Genomic DNA, 18,620 nt, shown 5'->3' with positions numbered 1-18,620 from the left:
AGCTGTTCCAGTGCAAAGTCTGCCTGCTTAGCACTGAATCCCCCAGTGACTTCAGCCAGCTCTTCCAGTTTTGCACTAAAGCCAGAGAGAGACTCAGACAATCCTTTTTCTCAGATCTGTTACAGAGGAGATAATCTGTGGCTGAGAAATTGTAAGAAATCCTGATAGGACCATATCCTCTTAATCCAGCTCATCCACTGCCTTTCCCTGTCCCTGTGCAATGCCAGGTTTAGGGCTGGGACAGAAAACTTTTTTCCCTACTCTGGAAGAGTCTGAAACCAAGCAGAAACTCTTCCTATGGAATCCATTCCTTCCTTAGAGCTAGTGGAATTCCCTCAAGTGAACAGGACTTGTGCTCTGCACCTCTGTGTGTGGGACAGCCACCAGAGGGGCTCTGGAAATCTCTCCATGGATCAGCCTGGCCCTTCCTCCAGCAGCTCAGGCTCCCTGTGCTCACTTCCCCCTGTCCTTAGAGCAAATTAAGAGCAGCTATGACTTTCTTCCTGTCTGTGTTTGCAATGCCCCCGGCTGATTGCATTTGTGTAATTAATTGCCCAACCTGCAGTCTCACAGGGGAGTGATCTGGAGCTCGTTCTCCCTCCTGGGACATGAGGAACAGTGAAATCCTGACACACGAGGAGAGTAAAATCCTGACACAAGAGGAGAGTAAAATCCTAACACTTGAGGAACACTAAGATCCTGACACACAAGGAACAGTAAAATTCTGACACACGAGGAGAGTGAAATCCTGACACACGAGGACAGTAAAATCCTGACACACGAGGAACAGTGAAATCCTTTTTCCCCCACCTGGGGCAATGGCTGGGGGCTGTTTTTGGGGTCCGTAGCTCTCTGCCAGCAGCGATAAGTGAGGTGTGAGCCTGCACAAACCTTTTGCTCGGTTCGCAGCCTTGAATGAGCCCCGGACGAGCGGGTTTGGAGAGGAAAGAGGCGTTTTCACGGGTCACTGATGCACTTTGAACTAGAGCCGGCAGAGCAGCGCTGACCTGAGCTGCTCCAGCAGCCAAGGGCTGAATCAAATCCATGGGGTGCGCCGGGTTGGGGGCGTGAAATTCCATCTCGTGCCTTTGCTGCTGCGGCTGGGAGAGCCGGGATTCGCAGGGCGGGGAGCTGGCAGGGCCGAGCCCCGGGGATGCTTTGCGTGCCGCGGGGGTAAAGGTGCAGCCGCGGGGGAGGCTGAGCCCCGCTCTTCCCCTGCACACTTGGAACAGCCCTCAGCGGTGTGCGAGAGGCTGCCAAAGGTGTGCGTGAGGCTGGCAAAGCCCCTCGGCCGCAGCCACGCTCGGATGCGGGGGCTCCGTGCGCGTCCCCGCCGCTGCCGAAGGATCGCGGCACCCCCGGGAGCGCGCACCGCACCCGGCCCTGCTCCCATGTCCCAGCCCGGAGCGACGGCATGAAGAAATCCTCGTATTCAGGTGAGCTCTCGCCTGTCTTTGTGTCTGTACTGGGAAAAGGAAAAGGTTAAAAAAACCCCAGGTACGAGGTGCACCATCCGTCCTGGCTGTTTCACTGTGTGTAAACCAGTGGAAAAGGCTCAAAAAGCAAAGCAAAGGCAGAGCCCGGCACTGGGGACACGGACTTTGTTATCGGAAGGCACCTGTGCCAGCACGGGTGACATCCAGCACCGGGCGGCAGCGTGACATGGGAACAGGAATTGAATTGTGTGTGACACTGCCTGCACTGGGAGTTTCCAAACAGGCTGGAAGTACCCATCAATTGTCCAATTTATGGGATCCCCTCATGATGGGGGGATCTATTCTCCCTTCTCCCCCTTTGCCAGCTTTGCAGGCTTGCCCTGTGGGGTGAGGGCATTGCGCTCTCACCTCTCCCTTTGTGTCTGTACTGGGAAAAGGAAAAGGTTAAACCCCCCTCAGGTACGAGGTGCACCATCCGTCCTGGCTGTTTCACTGTGTATAAATGAGTGGAAAAGGCTCAAAAAGCAAAGCAAAAGCAGCGGGGCGGCTCGTTCCAGACGCTGGGCACACGGACTTTGTTATCAGAAGGCACCTGTGCCAGCACGGGTGACATCCAGCGCCGAGTGGCAGTGACATGGGAGCAGGGCTGTGTGTGACACTGCCTGCTCTGGGAACAGGAATTGAATTGTGTGTTACACTGCCTGCCCTGGGAGTTTCCAAACAGGCTGGAAGTACCCATCAATTGTCCAATTAATGGGATCCCCTCATGCTGGGAGTCTCTATTCTCCCCTTCCTGGCTTTGCCCTGTGGGGTGAGGGCATTGTGGTCTCGCCTCTCCCTTTGTGTCTGTACTGGGAAAAGGAAAAGGTTAAACCCCCCTCTGGTACGAGGTGCACCATCCGTCCTGGCTGTTTCACTGTGTATAAACCAGTGGAAAAGGCTCAAAAAGCAAAGCAAAGGCAGAGCCTGGCACTGGGGACACGGACTTTGTTATCAGAAGGCACCTGTGCCAGCTTGGGTGACATCCAGCACCGGGCAGCAGTGACATGGGAACAGGGCTGTGTGTGACACTGCTTGCTCTGGGCATTTCCAAACAGGCTGGAAGTACCATCAATTGTCCAATTTTTGGGATGCCCTCATGCTGGGGGACTCTTCTCTATTCTCCCTTCTCCCCCTCCTGGTTTTGCCAGGTTTGCCCTATGTGGTGAGGGCATTGTGCATTCTGCTCCTTCCTCCCCGCTCACACAGGGTGTGCAGCCATGCCTGGTGTTGTTCCTCTGAATTCCCCATGAAACCCTGTCCCAGGAGGAGCCTGGTGCACCTCGGGGTGGACAAGTCTCCTGTGAGAGGTGTCCTGCTCACCCCACACAGCTCAGGTGGCTCTGGCAGCTCCTCCAGCTGCTGGACTTTGCTCTGCAGCTGATTTCTGCCCTGCTCCAGGCACCAGCCTGTGGTTATGCTCTGCAAGCCAAGTTCTGCCCTGGTTTCACCCTGGCCACTGTGGGGATGTGGTGTCATCAGGCCAGCGTCCTCCTAATGCCCCAACTGATTCATGAAAATCCTTTCCTTAAAATTTTTTCCTCCTGAGAGGCCTCAGGAACAAAATGTAAACATTGATTATCTGCTGCTGTGGAATGCAACAGGTGCATCTGTGATTGGTCTCATGTGGTTGTTTCTAATTAATGGCCAATCACAGTCAGCTGGCTTGGACAGAGAGTCTGGGACAGCTACCTTTGTTATTATTCTTTTCTATATTATTCTATTCTGAGCCAGCCTTTTGATGAAACCTTTTCTTCTATTCTTTTAGTATAGTTTTAATGTAATATATATCATAAAATAATAAATCAAGCCCTCTGAAACATGGAGTCAGATCTTCGTTTCTTCCCTCAGCCTCAGACCCCTGTGAACACCATCACACCCATGGTCACTTGTTTTGGGGAATTTCCCTGGGAATTCAGATTGTTTCTCCAAGACATGGATGTGCAGGGTGCTGCAGGGCCTCTGGGCTCTCTGCTGTCTGTCAGGGGAGCTGGAGATGTGACAAAGTCACTTCTCAGCTGCAAAAGCTGATGCTGACAGCCTCTGGCAGGCTGGAAATGCAGTGCCTGGTTGAGAAACTCTTGAAAATGATGGCAAAGGAAAAAAAATGAACATCTAAACACCTTTTGAAGCAAGGTACTTGTTATGTCTGGCCTGATTTGTCCCTCTCTGGCATACTTTGGATCTCTTTTGTGGTCTGGGTCCCCCTGAACCTTGTTTGAGCCTCCAGCTCCATCCTCCTCCATGGGCAGTGCTCTCCTGTTGGGCTGTGCCCTGCCCCAGGCAAGATTTACCTTCCCTAAAGCACTTCAAGGGCAATCCCAGCCCATCTGCTGTGACTTCTGAGCACACACCACGTATGAAGAGTTTACTTTGGTGTGCCTCAGCTCCTGGGAGCAGAGAGGCTCAGTGAGACCTTTGTGCCATGGCCATGGCATGTGTGGCTCATCCTGGCACTGCTTTTGTTCCTGGAGCTCCTGCCAGCAGCAGCAGGAGGAGGGGAGAGTGTGAAACAGGGATTTTACACTGCAATAACTTCTACTGAAGCCAGCTCTTACATGTGTGCCTTGGGGATGTCTGTTATTTCAGTTGCTGAAGGCAAACTTGCCCTGGAATTCTACTTTTTAAGGATTTTTTGATTCTCACTTTCCATTACTCAAGCCCAATTGCATAGGCCAAAGAAGCAATAGGCAGGATTTGTGATAAATGACATGATGATTTTTAGGTATTCATTAGGATGGTTTCAGTTTCAGGTTTATGTGAGATGCTGGCACTCACTAAAATAAGGATCACCAGAATTACAGCACCACCAGAATTATTCACAGTAGTTATGTGTCACCCACCCTCACCTGAGCTGCAGACTCCTAATTTATTGTTTAGGCACTTAGGGAGAAATAACTCTTCATATATGAGCTAAAGCTATAGGAAAAATTACAGGAAGAACAGTGGGAGCAGTGACTCCATCACTGAAGGAGGATTTTCCCATATTGTGACTCGTAAAATGATTCCCTATAAAACATGGGAAACAGAATATAAATCAAATTGGATTTGCTGCTGCTGTCTAGAGAATTTGTGGCTGTCTCATCCCTGGAAATGCTCCAGCCAGGCTGGATGGGGCTCTGAGCAACCTGGTCTTGGGGAAGGTGTCCCATGGCAGGGACTGCAATGAGATCATCTGTAAGGTCCATTTCACCCCAAACCATCCTGTGATCCCATCTCAGAAGCTCTGGGGATCAGCTCTATCCTCTGATGGTTGGTTTGGAGTGTGCAGGGTCCCCTCCTGCCCAGCCCCATCCTGACCCTGGAGGTGCCTCCTGCACCTGTGGGCAGGTAAAGGTGTGGTTTGGTTTGTGCCCCACCAAAGGTTTGTGCTCCAGGACATCCAGGGAGGGAAGAAAAGCACAGGAGCTTGTCTCTGTCATTTTTGGAGAAAAGAAAAATCCCTTTGCTGGTATTTCTTCTCCTGGGAAGTTGAGAAGCCTCAGAGATGAATGAAGACAATAATTATCTGATTGCTTCTCCTGTGTTTTGCTGCTTTGGAATGTGGTCTGGAGATTGTTTATCCAACAGGTGCTTGTTTAATTGGTTTCATGTGAATTGTTTTTACTTAATGACCAATCACAGCCAGCTGTGTCGGGACTCTGGAAGCAGTCATGAGTTTTCATGATCGTTCTTGTTAAGCCTTCTGTCTGTATCCTTTCTCTATTCTTTAGTTTGGTGAAGCATAATATAATATAATATAATATAATATAATATAATATAATATAATATAATATAATATAATATAATATAATATAATATAATATAATATAATATAATATAATATAATATAATATAATATAATATAATAATCAATTAGCCTTCTAAGAACAGAGTCAGATTCTCAAGTCCTCCTCTGTCCTGGGGACCCCTGCAAATATCACAAGTGCAGCTGTGTCAGCACACGGACAAGTGTCACAGCAAGTCCTCATCCTGCACAGTGAGGGAGTTCTGGCCCTGCACAGACCCAAAATAATCCTCAAGGGCTGTCACTGGCTAAGCTCTGTGTGCTGGGGAGGCCCCGGTCCATATACGGCTGTAGCTGGTCTGAAATAGGCTGGAAAATCTGAAATTGGGTCTTTTTCAGGCTGATACAGAGAGAGACCTGGTGTGGTTCCCTCCAAGGCTCTTAACACCCTGCCATAAAAGCTGCTGGGTGGGGCAGGGGTGACCTGGTGTCTGCAGAGCTCATTGTTTGCTGCTGAACCCGACCCCTCTCCTGTCACTGAGCTGGCACTGTCTGTGTCTGAGCTGGGGAAAAATGAAAAGACTTGTTAGACCTGATTTTTTGTATTTTTTTTTCCCTCTAGTTCGCTGGCCAAGCTGCAATATCAAGGAAAAAATACTGCTTGGATCCAACAAAAACATTCATTTAATTTTAGATTGTCATTTGGAACAGAAATTCAAAATAATTTGTTTGGAAATACATTTGAAAACAAAAGCCATTGTTGTTCAGCTCAAACTCTCAGCCAGCTCTTCCTCCCCAAAACTTGCATTGCTGAGCCAGGGGGATGTGAAAGGGGAAAAAAGGGTGAGGAGAGAGTTTTGGAGCCCATGGCAATGCCAGGGTGGAGTGATTCCCCACCTGTGGGGTGTTCCTGGTGTGGGTTTGTGGTACTGTTACCTTGAAACAGCAGGAAGGAAAATCCCCAGGACTGCAAAATGAACTTGGTTTTTGATAATCCCAGAACAGCAGGAGGCTCCTGCACAGACAAAGGGCTTGGCATTATTTTCAGGATGCTGAAAAAGCTCTGCAGGTTGGCTGGGTCAGCTGCCAGGAATGATCTGCATCATTCAGACCCACGTGAAAGCTGCTTGGTACCAACATCCACAGCTCCCCATCCTTGCTTTCAGCCCCACAACAAACAAAATGCTGTTCCTGCATGGCAAACCCTTGCTCTTTTTTTGACAACCACATCTCCAACTTGTCCATACTCATCTCTCACATTTTTGAACCAGTGAGGAGCTAACATTCACAACAATCACACATTTCTCTGATGGGTTTTCACCCCCAACTCCCTTAATTTATTTATTGTTTTTAACCCCTTGATCCATCACAGTGTGCTGTTCCCTGCTCTGCCACTTCCCCGTTGCTGCACACATGCAGGACAGTGATTCTGATGTTCCCACTGGCTGGTGCCCTGGGATTGTTGTTTGAGCTGTAACAACATTTAAAGGTGCTCAGAGAGAGCAGCTACCTTTGTCCAGAGTGCTGGGGCATCCAGGGAAAAGCAGGGAAAATCCTTCCCACCCCACATCCCTGAGTTTCCCCTCATATTCCTATCAGAACAGGGCAGTGCTGCTCCCTGTCAAAACTCAAGAAATTCCTCTGGCTGCCCTAGAAAACTCAGGGGGCTCAGAGACCTTGGCACAGAGCCCAAGACCCCTGTGCCTTTGATTTAGCCCTTGGAAAAAACAACTACCAACATTATATGAAGAATTACAAGCCATGAAAGTTTAAGTAGAATGATAGTGAATTTATCACAAAGTGAAAAATTGATTTTTAGAGTTTTTAGAATGGGGATTCAGGGGGGCAAGATGGGAGAATCTGGGTGTGTCCAGCCTTTCTCCTTCTTCTTCTTGTTCTCCATTTTCTACTGCGATGTTGGCACTTTTGGATTGGTTTAGAGTAGAAGCTCACTGTCTAACATAGGTGATAGGTATTGGGAAGTAATTCTGAATATTGTACACATAGTTTTTAGTATAAAAAACGATGTGTACGTATATAACATACAGTGTTATATACATGTGTACATATATAACACTGCCCCAGGGGCAGGCACAGTGCCTCTGACTGTCTTGCTGAATGGACCTCAGCAAGTCAGGAGAAAGAATTTTATAGATAAGGAACAATAAAAAACCTTGAGAACAAGAATAGAAGAGTTCTGACTCCTTCTTCAACCCCCAGGCTGGGAAAAGAGACTTTTTAACACATCCTGGGGTCACTGGGAGCAGCAAAAGTCCTGAGAGCTCCCAAACCAACACTGTGACTAAGAGGCTCAGGTCTGCACTGTGCAGTTAATACCTTAAACAATGAACCATTCTTCTGATTGCTTTTAAAAAGAAAAAGCTGTATTCTTCAGAGAATTAGATTTCTAATCCTCCTGTCCTCTCCTGTGGTAGGGAAGCCTGTAATTTTCCTGAGTGTTACAGATTGTTGTAGCCTCTGCTGGATGAAAGCACCTTGATCTCTGGACAGAGTGTTCTGCAGGGCCTCACAGAGGGGTTTTGTGGCTTAGCAGATATCAGGAGCTGTTGATGGCACTTGGCATCAGTCCTGGCAGACTTTCCTCAGCCCTTCCTTGCTGCAAAACCCGAGGTGGGACCATGAGAAGTCCAATCAAAAGGCACAATTGTTTTATTTTATTCCTGTGCTGACAGAATATATTGCCAGAGATGTAAATGCAATGTGCCATCACATGTTTCTGATGGCTTGTGATGATTGATGGAGCCTTGTTAATGAAAAACCTTCCTGTGGCAGCATTGTGCTGTGCTGGGGTGGCCAGATCAGGGCTATGATGGGTTTGGTTGGATGTTTGCTGTTTCTGGGATTGGTGGCATGTGTGGGCAGGGGTAGAGCTTTGCTCCAGGTAGGAAAAACATCCCAACATCTGTTAGAAAACAGTTTGGAGAAACAAGGAAATCCAGCCTGGGGAGAAAGACAAATAACAAACCACAATATGCAGACATTTGCAGAACACAATGAAAGCTCCTGTGGGGCCCACTGGGGGGATTTCTGTTCCCCCAAAACACCCATCCTGTTCTGTGACCACCTGGGGTGGGCAGGGAGAAGTGGTGTGTGATGGTGTTCACAGGGGTCTGAGGATGAGGGAAGAGAGGAGGATCTGACTCCATGTTTCAGAAGGCTGATTTATTATTTTATTATATATATTATATTAAAACTGTACTAAAAGAATAGAAGAAGAGGTTTCATCAGAAGGCTGGCTCAGAATAGAATAATATAGGAAAGAATGATAACAAAGGTTTGTTGCTCAGAGAGTCCGAGCCAGCTGGGCTGTGATTGGCCATTAATTAGAAACAACCACACAAGACCAATCACACATCCACCTGTTGCATTCCACAGCAGCAGATAATCAATGTTTACATTTTGTTCCTGAGGCCTCACAGCTTCTCAGGAGGAAAAATCCTAAGGAAAGGATTTTTCATAAAAGATGTCTGTGACAGTGGTGGCCCAGGGAAAGGGGAGATGCTGCAGGGACATCCCAAAAAGCAGCTCTGACAGCCAGTGGGATGCTTTGCCTGCACCTCTTGGACCAGGGATGTCTTGGGGTTGGTTTGCTGCACAAGCTGTGATCCAAATCCAAGAAATGCCAGTGGAAGGGAAGAGGGCTTTGTATGGCAGTGATTTGTGAGGATTTAACCCATGTGTGAGGCCAGGGAGCTCACAAAAAGCAGGTAGAGGTGACCTGCAGGGGACACCTGTCCCTTGGGGTGCCACGGCCACACCAGGGAGCTCCCCTGGCATCCTCAGGAAGAGCAGCTGTGCCTGTGCAGCCCTGGCTCCCTGTGGGACCACAGCACTGGGAGGGGCAGCACGGCCCTGGTGACTCAGCCTGTTCCCACAGTGGCTGCCTGGGGACAAGGACAGCCCAAGGAACCCTTCAAGGTCTGGTTCCAGAGGGGACAGCCTGGGAAACTGCTTCCTGCTGTCACTGCTCAGGTCTGTGACCGTGTTCACAGGGGTCTGAGGATGAGGGAAGAGACGAGGATCTGACTCCATGTTTCAGAAGGCTTGATTTATTGTTTTATGATATATATTATATTAAAACTATACTAAAAGAATAGAAGAAAAGATTTCATCAGAAGGCCGGTTAAGAATAGAATAGCAAAGAATGATAACAAAGCTTCTCTCTCAGACAGAGAGCCTGAGCCAGCTGACTGTGATTGGCCATTAATTAGAAACAACCACATGAGACCAATCATAGATGCACCTGTTGCATTCCACAGCAGCAGATAATCACTGCTTGCATTTTGTTCCTGAGGCCTCCCAGCTTCTCAGGAGGAAAAATCCTAAGGAAAGGATTTTTCATAAATGATGTCTGTGACACAGGTGAGCCTCTCATCAATGGGGAGTGACAACAGAGCCTGGGAAAGGAAAGGGTTTGTCCAGTGCTGTGACACTTGTGAGAGCAGTGACTGTGCTGGGCAGGAAGGGGAGCCATGGGGTCTTGGGTTTTGGTTGATAATTGCTGCCCCGAGATGTGCAGGATGTCTCTGCTTCAGCCCACACAACTGAAGAATGAGTCTGGACTCTTCACTTTTGAGGTTGTTTTGAGGTCTTGAGGTCATTTATTAATTCTTATCTATAAAATTTTCTCTCTGCCCAGCTGGGATCTGCTCAGCAGGGCAGCCACAGGCACTCTGTGTTGTCCTTTTATACTACAAACTACCTATAACATATTTACACTAAATTCCCAATACCCATCACCTATGTTAGACAGTGCACTTCTACTCTAAACCAATCCCAAAGTGTCAACATCACTGCACAAAATGGAGAACAAGAAGAAGAAGAAGAAAGGCTGGACACGCCCTGATTCCTCCATCTTGTCCCCATAACCCCCATACCAAAATCCTAAAATCTACATTTTCACCCTGTGATAATTTTATTATTACACTATTCAAACCTCTGTGACTTTCAGGTGCTCATACAAAGCTGGTAACTTGCTCCAAGGGTCAAAATCAAATCCCCAGGTGCTCTGGGCTGTGTGCCAGGGTCTCTGAGCCCCCTGATGGGGTCCTCAGCAACCCTGGACACCCAGACGGATGCAGTGAGTTCTGACACTTGGGAAGTTCTTGCCTGAGTTTCAGCATTGATCACTGCACTGCACATTCTGAAGCAGAGTATCACTCATTTCCACGGCCTGAACTTCTCATTTCAGCTTCAAATCTGATGGCCAGAGCATGTCACTGTCCCCTCCATTTCCCTCAAACACTGTGCTGCCTTCATTGCTCCCTGGTCAAACAGATGGACATTAAACTGGAGGGATGATTGCAAGTTGGAACTAGCAGCAAAAGGGTTTTTTTCCCTTCCCTTTGTCCATGCCAGATGAGTATTATTTACAGGAAACACTTTGTACAGCTTCAAGATTTGTTTAGAGAAGGAGTGTAGGGGAGGAGACAGCTAAAGGCAGAATGGAAATTAAAAAAGGTCATAGTAATGCTCCAGAAAATCCATAATTTCCTGGAGTGGGAGTGCTGCTATTCTGGGTGTGCTGAGGGACAAACTGCCTCCCTTTGGGACAGGCTTGGCCTCATGGGGCTGAGCCCTGAGCAGCTGCTGGGGACAGAGGGTCCCTGACACTGCCTGTTCCCTCAGCTCATCCAGAGTCACGTCCCTGGTGGCCCTGCCAGGGAATCTGGGAACACTCCGGGAGCAGCCCCCGGGGCACGTTTGCTCCAGCCCTGATGTTATCCCGGGAAATGGGGATTGCCTGCAGCTCTGTGTGACGGGGACAGTAAACAAAGGAACAGGATGAGATCCCTGAGCCCTGCGGGGTGACTCAGTGCTGGGCTGTGAGTGCCTGGGCACGTACAGAGAGGAGAACAGGCCTTGGAGCAGGACAAGTCAGGACAGGGGAGGTGGCAGGGGGTTGGTGCAGGCTCTGGAGGCTCTGTTTTGCCTGAAGAAAAGGCTGAAAAAGAGCAAAAGTCACCCACCCTACTTGGTGGAAGCCCTCAGCCTGGCCAGGTTGAGATGGGGGCCACCAGCACCTTGGCAAAGTCTTTCAGCAAAGGTCACCAAGTTACCCTTTGCTCTCTGCATTTTCACTTCCATCATTCTCCAAGATGACTTTCAAACTTAAAAAGCAAAATCAGTAGGAATGAGGATAGAATGAGGATGGAACATTTTTTGCCAGCATGGAATTGAATTTGAACATTGCAGTTGATGATGTCACCAGTCCAATCCTAATTCTCCTCATCCTCTTTGCTTTGACTTTCAATTAACTTTCAAACTTAAAAGCAAAATCTAGGTACATTTTAATCAGTAGGAACAAGAATGGAACATAGTTCTCTGAAAGCATGGAATTTAATTTGAAGCATTGCAGTTGATGATGTCACCAGTCCGAGCCTAATTCTCCTCATCCTTTTTGCTTTGGGGAAGGTTTTCAAGCTCACTGATTTTCAATGTTCCAGTGATAGAAGTCACATGTGCTGCAGTGTCCTTATCTGAGGTCAGATGTTAGAAATCCTTAAATCCAGACCTTTCTGATGTGTGCTTGCAGCCCACTGTGCCTCATGCAGGGCTTTTTCCCCTCTGGTGTTCTGCCTTCACGTGTTTCAGAGCATGTTTTATAAAACTGGAGATAATGCTGGGAAATGTGAGTTTGACTTGTGCCCAAACTCTCTCAGAACCACCACACCACGGGGTTTTTTGCTTGTTTTTTTTAATTTATTGATTTATTTTTGTTAGCAGGTAAGCTGTGACTCTCAGAGCTGTTATCCACTGAAGGACTGCCATTACTGCAGCTAATTACCCTCTGACATTCATTTCCATTCGGCTCCATCTGCATCTGTGAACACTTTCCCAAACTGCTGTTTGACAAGTGAGATGCCCCAGTTGTGGAGCCCCACATCTGAGGGCTGGGGAAGGCTCTTGGTGCTGTGGCTTGGGTGGTCTCCTCATCCTGCTTGGCAGCTGCAAGAGGCTCTGAGTTATTTCCCCTGTTGGTTTTTTGTCAGATAAACCTCCCAGCAGTGATGGGAGATTCTCTGACAGCTGATTCCTGCAGTTAGTGCTGGGAGCAATGAGTTAATCTGGGCAAGGATGAGCTTGATCCATCTGGGGAGGTTTCAGAGCTTCCTCTGCTGTGCATGGTCCTTCATGGAGCAGCCACTGTCCAGGAAATCATCACCATGATTTAAATACATCTCTTTTAAAGTGCATGTGGAGGGGAGGAGGTGTCTGTGGCTGTGTTTTGTGTGTTTGGTTTTGTTTTTAGAGCCCTGTGCTTGAGCTGTGATGGAGAGGGAATAGTAAAAAGATGTTTCATAATGTGTGTGGATTAATGTTCAGATCTTACTGAGCCTTTCATCTCCTTTGGGCCCTGAATACAAATATGGGAATGGAGATGAGGCAGAAAAGGCTCCCATGGCAATGTGCTGGGTGCTGATTACTTTATTTACTATTTACTATTTAATGCAGGGTTTGCATTAAACCCTTTTAGAGGCTGCACCTCTTCCTTGGTGGATGGTTTTGACAGAAGTTGTAACACAGGAGAAAGATCTGGAGGATCGGTACAGGGCACAGTCACACAGCTCCTGCTGAGCCAGGAGCAAACCCTGACTTTAGTCTAGGGTTAAATATAAATAAATTGATAGAAATTTATTTTATAGCTAAAATATAAGCTATAAAATAAGCAGTGTCCTCATTCCTAACCCTGTGGCAGGATTTGTGTGTCCAGAGGGTGGGAAAGGATAAAGGATTTGCACAGGACAGCCCAGGGAGGTGGCAGGGGGGTGTTGCAGGGAGTTAAGGAGGCTGGAGGTTCTGTTTTTCCTGCAGGAAAGGCTGAAGAATGGCAAGTGTCACCCACCTCACCCAGCCTGGCTGGTGGGAGCCCTCAGCCTGGCCAGGTCTGTGCAGGCAGAGCTTTCCCCAGGTGCCCAGCTGGAGCTGTGGCTTTTCTCCTCCCTCCTCACCCTCTCTCTGTGCTGCCTGGGGGTGCCCAAACAGGCCCTGCTCTCCCCAGGGCTGCTCACCCTCTCCTGCTTCCCACCTGGAGCTGCCCTTGTTTGGATTCCTGGGCGAGCAGGGGGTGCCAGGGTGGGTTTGTTTGTGCTTCTCTCTGAGCAAACACACACACAGGTGGCAGGTGGCACCTTGTCCCCTTGCAGAGGGCTCGGGGATCCACAGCAGAGCCCTGCCTTGTGCACACAGCCTGCAGGAGCTGCAGCCCTGCTGGGGCAGGATGTGCTCATTGACATCCTCATGAGGGGCATCACAGGGGCAGGTACAGCTCTCTGCACTCTGGGGACAAGTGACAGCTCTCCAGGAAATCATTGGAGCTGAGGGAGGGTGTTGGGGAAGATGAAACAGGAAAGCCTTATCAATATGATTGCCTGGCAAAAGATTTTGAGAATATAGAAACTATAAGCGAGATTGAAATGAAAGCAAGCTTTGAGATGCCTCAGTTACTAAACAACGGGAAAACAATGGTGTGGCCAGCTGAAGGTAATCCCCTTTTGATGGAACAACACCCTCTGCTTGCAGACAGGCCCAAGGGTCAGAGCAGACCCTACAGCTTGGCAGAAGGGCCCAAAGAGGAGTTTGTAGGGTTTAAAATGTAACACAGTATGGTAATATAATGATTCTTGTAGGCTGTATGTAAATGCTATAGGATTTGTATCTTGTACTGGATTGGTTAGTGAGAATCAGAATATTCAACACAGAAGAAGATTTATGGTATTGTAACAGGAACTTTGCTCTCTTACCCTGTTTATTCTGTTACCCTTTTACTCTCTTATGTTTTACTCTCTTACCCTTTTACTCTTTCACCCTCTCTCCCCCTCTCTTCTCTCAGGCCTGCTCTGAGCTGTGGCTGGCAGCTCCCAGCAGGGCCCTGTGCCCAGGCCCTTTGCAATGAAGGGCACTGAAGCCAGTCCTGGCTTCAGAAATCTCTTGTCTCCATCTGTCCTGACTGTCCTACCTCCGTCACTCCTACATGAGGGCAGGTTTAGGTTGGATATGAGGAACAGTTTTTCACCCAGAGGGTGGCTGAGCACTGAACAGGCTCCTCAGGGAGGAGGTCACAGCACTGAGCCTGTCTGAGCTCAAGGAGCATTTGGACAATGCTCTCAGGGACATGGTGGGATTCTTGGGGTGTCCTGTGCAGGGCCAGGACTGAGGTATCAGTACCTGCCCCTTTGATGCCCCTCATGAGGTTGTTAATGACCACAGTTAGGTCTCCCCTCAGCCTCCTCTCTTTCTTTGGTTGTTGTCTTTTTCCAGAGTATTTGCATTAATTTGAATTCTAATAATCTCCAACATTTCATCCTCACTTGGGATTGTCATCATCTTTACTGACCTCTCTTCCCATTTCTGGTGGGAAATGGATGGTGGATCCTTAGGTCAAAACACAGCTGGGAGGTCAGACTTTGGATTAAAAGCTGCCTTGACACAGCCCCTAAGAACACCCTGGATGCATCCAAGCCCTGTTACCTATAGATTATGTGCAAAATAAGACTAGAAACCAAGCAGAGACCTCTTCTTTGGGGGCTTTACAGCCTCCTCTGCTTTTCAAATCATGTCATCATAATCTCTGCAAGATTCATCACTGCTTCAGCTGCAGGGGATTTTTAATTTCACTTTCTCATGGAATAAACTGATGGTGACAGATGCCCAGGAGCCCTGGAGGTCAGTGCTTTGTTTAGACACAGGGAATTTAGGGACTGAAGGGTGACAGTGGCCCCTGGAGAGGGATGTGGATGCCACCTTCCCATGGAGCATGGGTTTGTGTGGCAGTGACATTCTCTGTGCCTGTAAACCTGGGCAGAGCCTACAGAGGGGCTTTGGGTTCCTCCAGGCCATCAACTAAATATAAATGGATAAATAGATAAATATTTATATATATAGAAATATAAATGGATAAATAGAAGTGGATAAATGTGGCTTTTGCCTGGGAAACAGAGGAACATTTTGTCTCAATTGGTTTGTGTGGTCAGCCTGGGGCACCATCAGGTGCCCTGGGCCCTGCTCCTTGCCAGGTGATGCAGATAACCCAAGTGCTTCCTATTCTGGCAGCTCATTCAGACATTGATCTCAGAGCTGAGGGAGATGATTTCCTCTATTACTGAGGACTGAGGCCTGGAAAAAAACAAGGTGGAATTTAATTTTGCCTGAGTTGAGCCATCTCAATGCATCTCTGAATCAGAGCTGGTCCCTGCAGCCTCTCTCCAGCAGATGATTCACCCTATTCTTCCTGCTGGAACCCTGGTCACTGGGAATTTCAGACTTTCTGTGCTGCCAGGCACTGACCCCCAAGAGAACACTGCATTGACCTGAGGCTGTGGAGAAGCTTCCAAAATGGAATGACAGAACTGGGATTGTGGGTGTGGAGTTTGAATAGAAGTGTGTGATATCACAGGATGGAAAACTTGGAGTTTAAGGGTTTAGAATATATTAAAATATACATAAAGCAAGATGGAAGTTTTAGGGCAGAGGCTGGTCCTTCTCCTTCTCCTTCTCCTTCTCCTTCTCCTTCTCCTTCTCCTTCTCCTTCTCCTTCTCCTTCTCCTTCTCCTTCTCCTTCTCCTTCTCCTTCTCCTTCTCCTTCTCCTTCTCCTTCTCCTTCTCCTTCTCTTCTCCTTCTCCTTCTCCTCCACGGGTTTGGGTGGTTTTGTGTAATTGGATAAAAAAGTCACCATTGTGGGCCACAGGTGGTTGGTTATTGGTTTAAAAGTAAAAATAATTGAGGTGTCATTTCTAAATTGGACAGTTTATCCTTCAAAGGCCTTGTAGAGAGAGAGATGGGGCTCCATTTTTAGTTTGTTAGAGTGAAGTGCTGTAGAACTCCTGGTTTGTGAGACTGTGACAGAGATAATAACTAACAAACATCTGAGTCCAAACAAGAAATTCCATCTTGTGCATTTAATCCTGACCATGGCAAAAACAGAACCAAAGATTCCACATCTTCCCCCTCCACCTGGGGCTGGAGGTGACTCAGTGCTGCAGAGCCCAGCTCCTGGTGCCTGTGGCTTCCAGGTCCTGCTGGGGTGAGGAGCCAAACCCTCTGGAGATCTCAGGTTATGATCCTATCCTTCCTTCAGGCACTAAATCTCAGGTTATGATCCCATCCTTCCTTCAGGCACTAAAGCAGGAGGCTGAAGGAAGGATCAAACCTGTGGTGGTTCCTTGGTGTGGCAGCAGCATCCCCTGCAGCTGGGGCTGCTGCCCTGGCCTGCTCAGGGCACAGCTGGCTGAGGAGCAGCTGGGCCATGCTAAGGACAGGCACTGTCATGTATGTGATGTCTCAGACATGGCAAATGCTCTTGTCTGGCTCTGAGACTGCTCACAGAGAGGTGCTTCAGTTGAGAGGAAGAGGGCTGCCAACAGGAAGCTGGATGAGGCAACAGAGAAACATTTTCTGCTCATGATCTCAGCCTGTGGAGATAAGGCTGGAATTCTAACACCCCCCAGAGCATCCTGCCTTGGCCTTGTGTCAGTCCTGCAGCTGGGGAGGGGAGCGAGGTCCCTGCCTGGGCGATGCTCCTGCCAGGGGTACAAAAGGTGGTTTGGGCTGGAGGGATGTGGCAGTGCCATGGATCCCCTGTGGACAGGAGGTGCTGGAGTGCCCAGGCTGCAGGAGATGCTGTTTGGGAAAGGTCAGCTCCTGTAATGAACTCTGACCACCGTGTTGGGGCCACCAGAAGTGACCTGAGCCTCCAGACAGGGAAGGAGCTCCCAGGTGTGGCTGGCAGCAGGCTGTGCATGCCCCAGGGCATTGTGTGGTTCACTCCTTATGGCACAAGGTGCCTGTTCAGGAGCTCCACCTGATGTCTCAGGTTTTAGCTTTTATATTTTTCATATTCTGTGCTGCTTTAGTGTGTGGGTCTGAGCTTCATATCAGGGGATGGTGAGCTCTGTGCACAGAGCAGGGAGACAAAACAATTCCTGCTCCAGCTGGGCACCAAGGACAAATGATCCAAATCTCAGGCCCAAGAGCACAAACACCGCGGGCTGGAGAGAGAAAAACAAGGATGGGACTGGATGGGCTAAAGCTGGAACTGGACAATGAACTGCAAGATGCAAATGGAGCAGAACTGATCAGAGGGAGAGACCCCGTGCCCGGTTGTGCATTTTGGGGCCATTTTGGTTCATCTTGGGTGCAGCCCTGGCTGGGCTCTTGTGCTGCCCATTGATGAGATCCTTTTCATAAATCCCTACTTTATTCTTTAGCTCTGTCCAGCCCTGCTCTAGGTCAGGTTTCACAGGACATCACACCCTCTGGAATCCCTGCTTGGCGCAGCGCGGGGGCTCGGCAGTGCCAGGGTCAGTGCACCGGGGTTTGGGTCACTCAGGAGTGGCAGCCAGTGCCTTTTTTGTGGCCAGGATTTGCATAGTGGAGACTGAACATCTGGATTGTTGGGGTGAGTGACTGGGGGGGGTTCTGGATGGGGCCCAGGGCTCCACTGCCAGCTCCGTTACACCGAGCGCGCCACGTCCCACGGACAATGCTGCCTTTCACCAGACCCACAGAATGGGCTTTGTGCCTCCTGTGTGAGCCCTCTTTCTCTCCAGAAAGGCTTCCTCAGAGGCTGCAGGCAGTGCTCCATGACTTGGGATGGTTTTCACCTGTGCCAGGAGTGATTTCACACTGCCTTTTGCCAGGCTGGGCTGGTTGGTGGTGCCAGGTGCTTTGTTCTTCCCTAGCTGGCAGCTGGAGAAGCCCATGAGGAGAAGGAGTTGCTTTGGGACCTCTTGGTACCTGGAGAGAGGTGTGTGTAATCATGGAGTAGCATCAAAAAGTGATTTTTATATCTGGGCTTTATTTAAATGAACCCATTGCAAATTTTCCGGCTGCTCTGCTCTAGAACACGGCTTGGCAGAAAGGGAGGTGCTGGATCTAGAATTATTTTATTCCTAGAATCAAAAAGTATTCTGAGGTGGGACACACAATGTTCATCAAGTCCAACTCCTGGCCCTGCACAGGACAGCCCCAAAATCCCCCCTTGTGCCTGAGAGCATTGTCCAAACTCTTCTTGAGCTCTGGCTGGGTTGAGGCCATGACCATGCCCTGGGAAGCCTGGTTGTGCCCCACCACCCTCTGGATGAAAAATCTTTTCCTAATACCCAACCTATCCCTTCCCTGTCACAGTTTTTGCTGTTTCCTTGAGTCCTCTCACTGGTCACCGGAGATAAAAGATCAGTGCCTGCCCCTTGTCCCTTAAAGATTTTAAGGAACAAACCAACAGCATATTGACACTTACATATTGATTCCACATCTTGTTTTTAAATGAAATTACTGCTTCTGTGCTGGGGATCTCTGATGGATTCTGTGCCATGGGGACTTCTGAGAACCTTTCATTCATTAAATGCCTTGAAATTTATAGAGAGAGTCTGGAGGGCAGAAGGGGAGCACACAAGAA

At 48.7% G+C, this 18,620-nt stretch overlaps 1 protein-coding gene across 1 annotated transcript in view; it reads left to right on the top strand.

Annotated features, from left to right (window-relative positions):
- The first annotated feature begins 1,201 nt into the window (after positions 1-1,201).
- SEPTIN9 (septin 9) overlaps positions 1,202-18,620 on the top strand; it is a 150,771-nt gene continuing 133,352 nt past the window's right edge. Inside the window, exon 1 of the mRNA XM_064728370.1 lies at positions 1,202-1,436. Within this exon, the coding sequence (XP_064584440.1) occupies positions 1,415-1,436 (22 nt within the window). The 5' untranslated portion in view covers positions 1,202-1,414. The remainder of the gene's footprint in view (positions 1,437-18,620) is intronic.

This window comes from Zonotrichia leucophrys, chromosome 18, assembly GCF_028769735.1.
Source record: "Zonotrichia leucophrys gambelii isolate GWCS_2022_RI chromosome 18, RI_Zleu_2.0, whole genome shotgun sequence".
Classification (NCBI taxonomy): domain Eukaryota; kingdom Metazoa; phylum Chordata; class Aves; order Passeriformes; family Passerellidae; genus Zonotrichia; species Zonotrichia leucophrys.
This window is presented reverse-complemented; position numbering and strand designations above follow the sequence as displayed.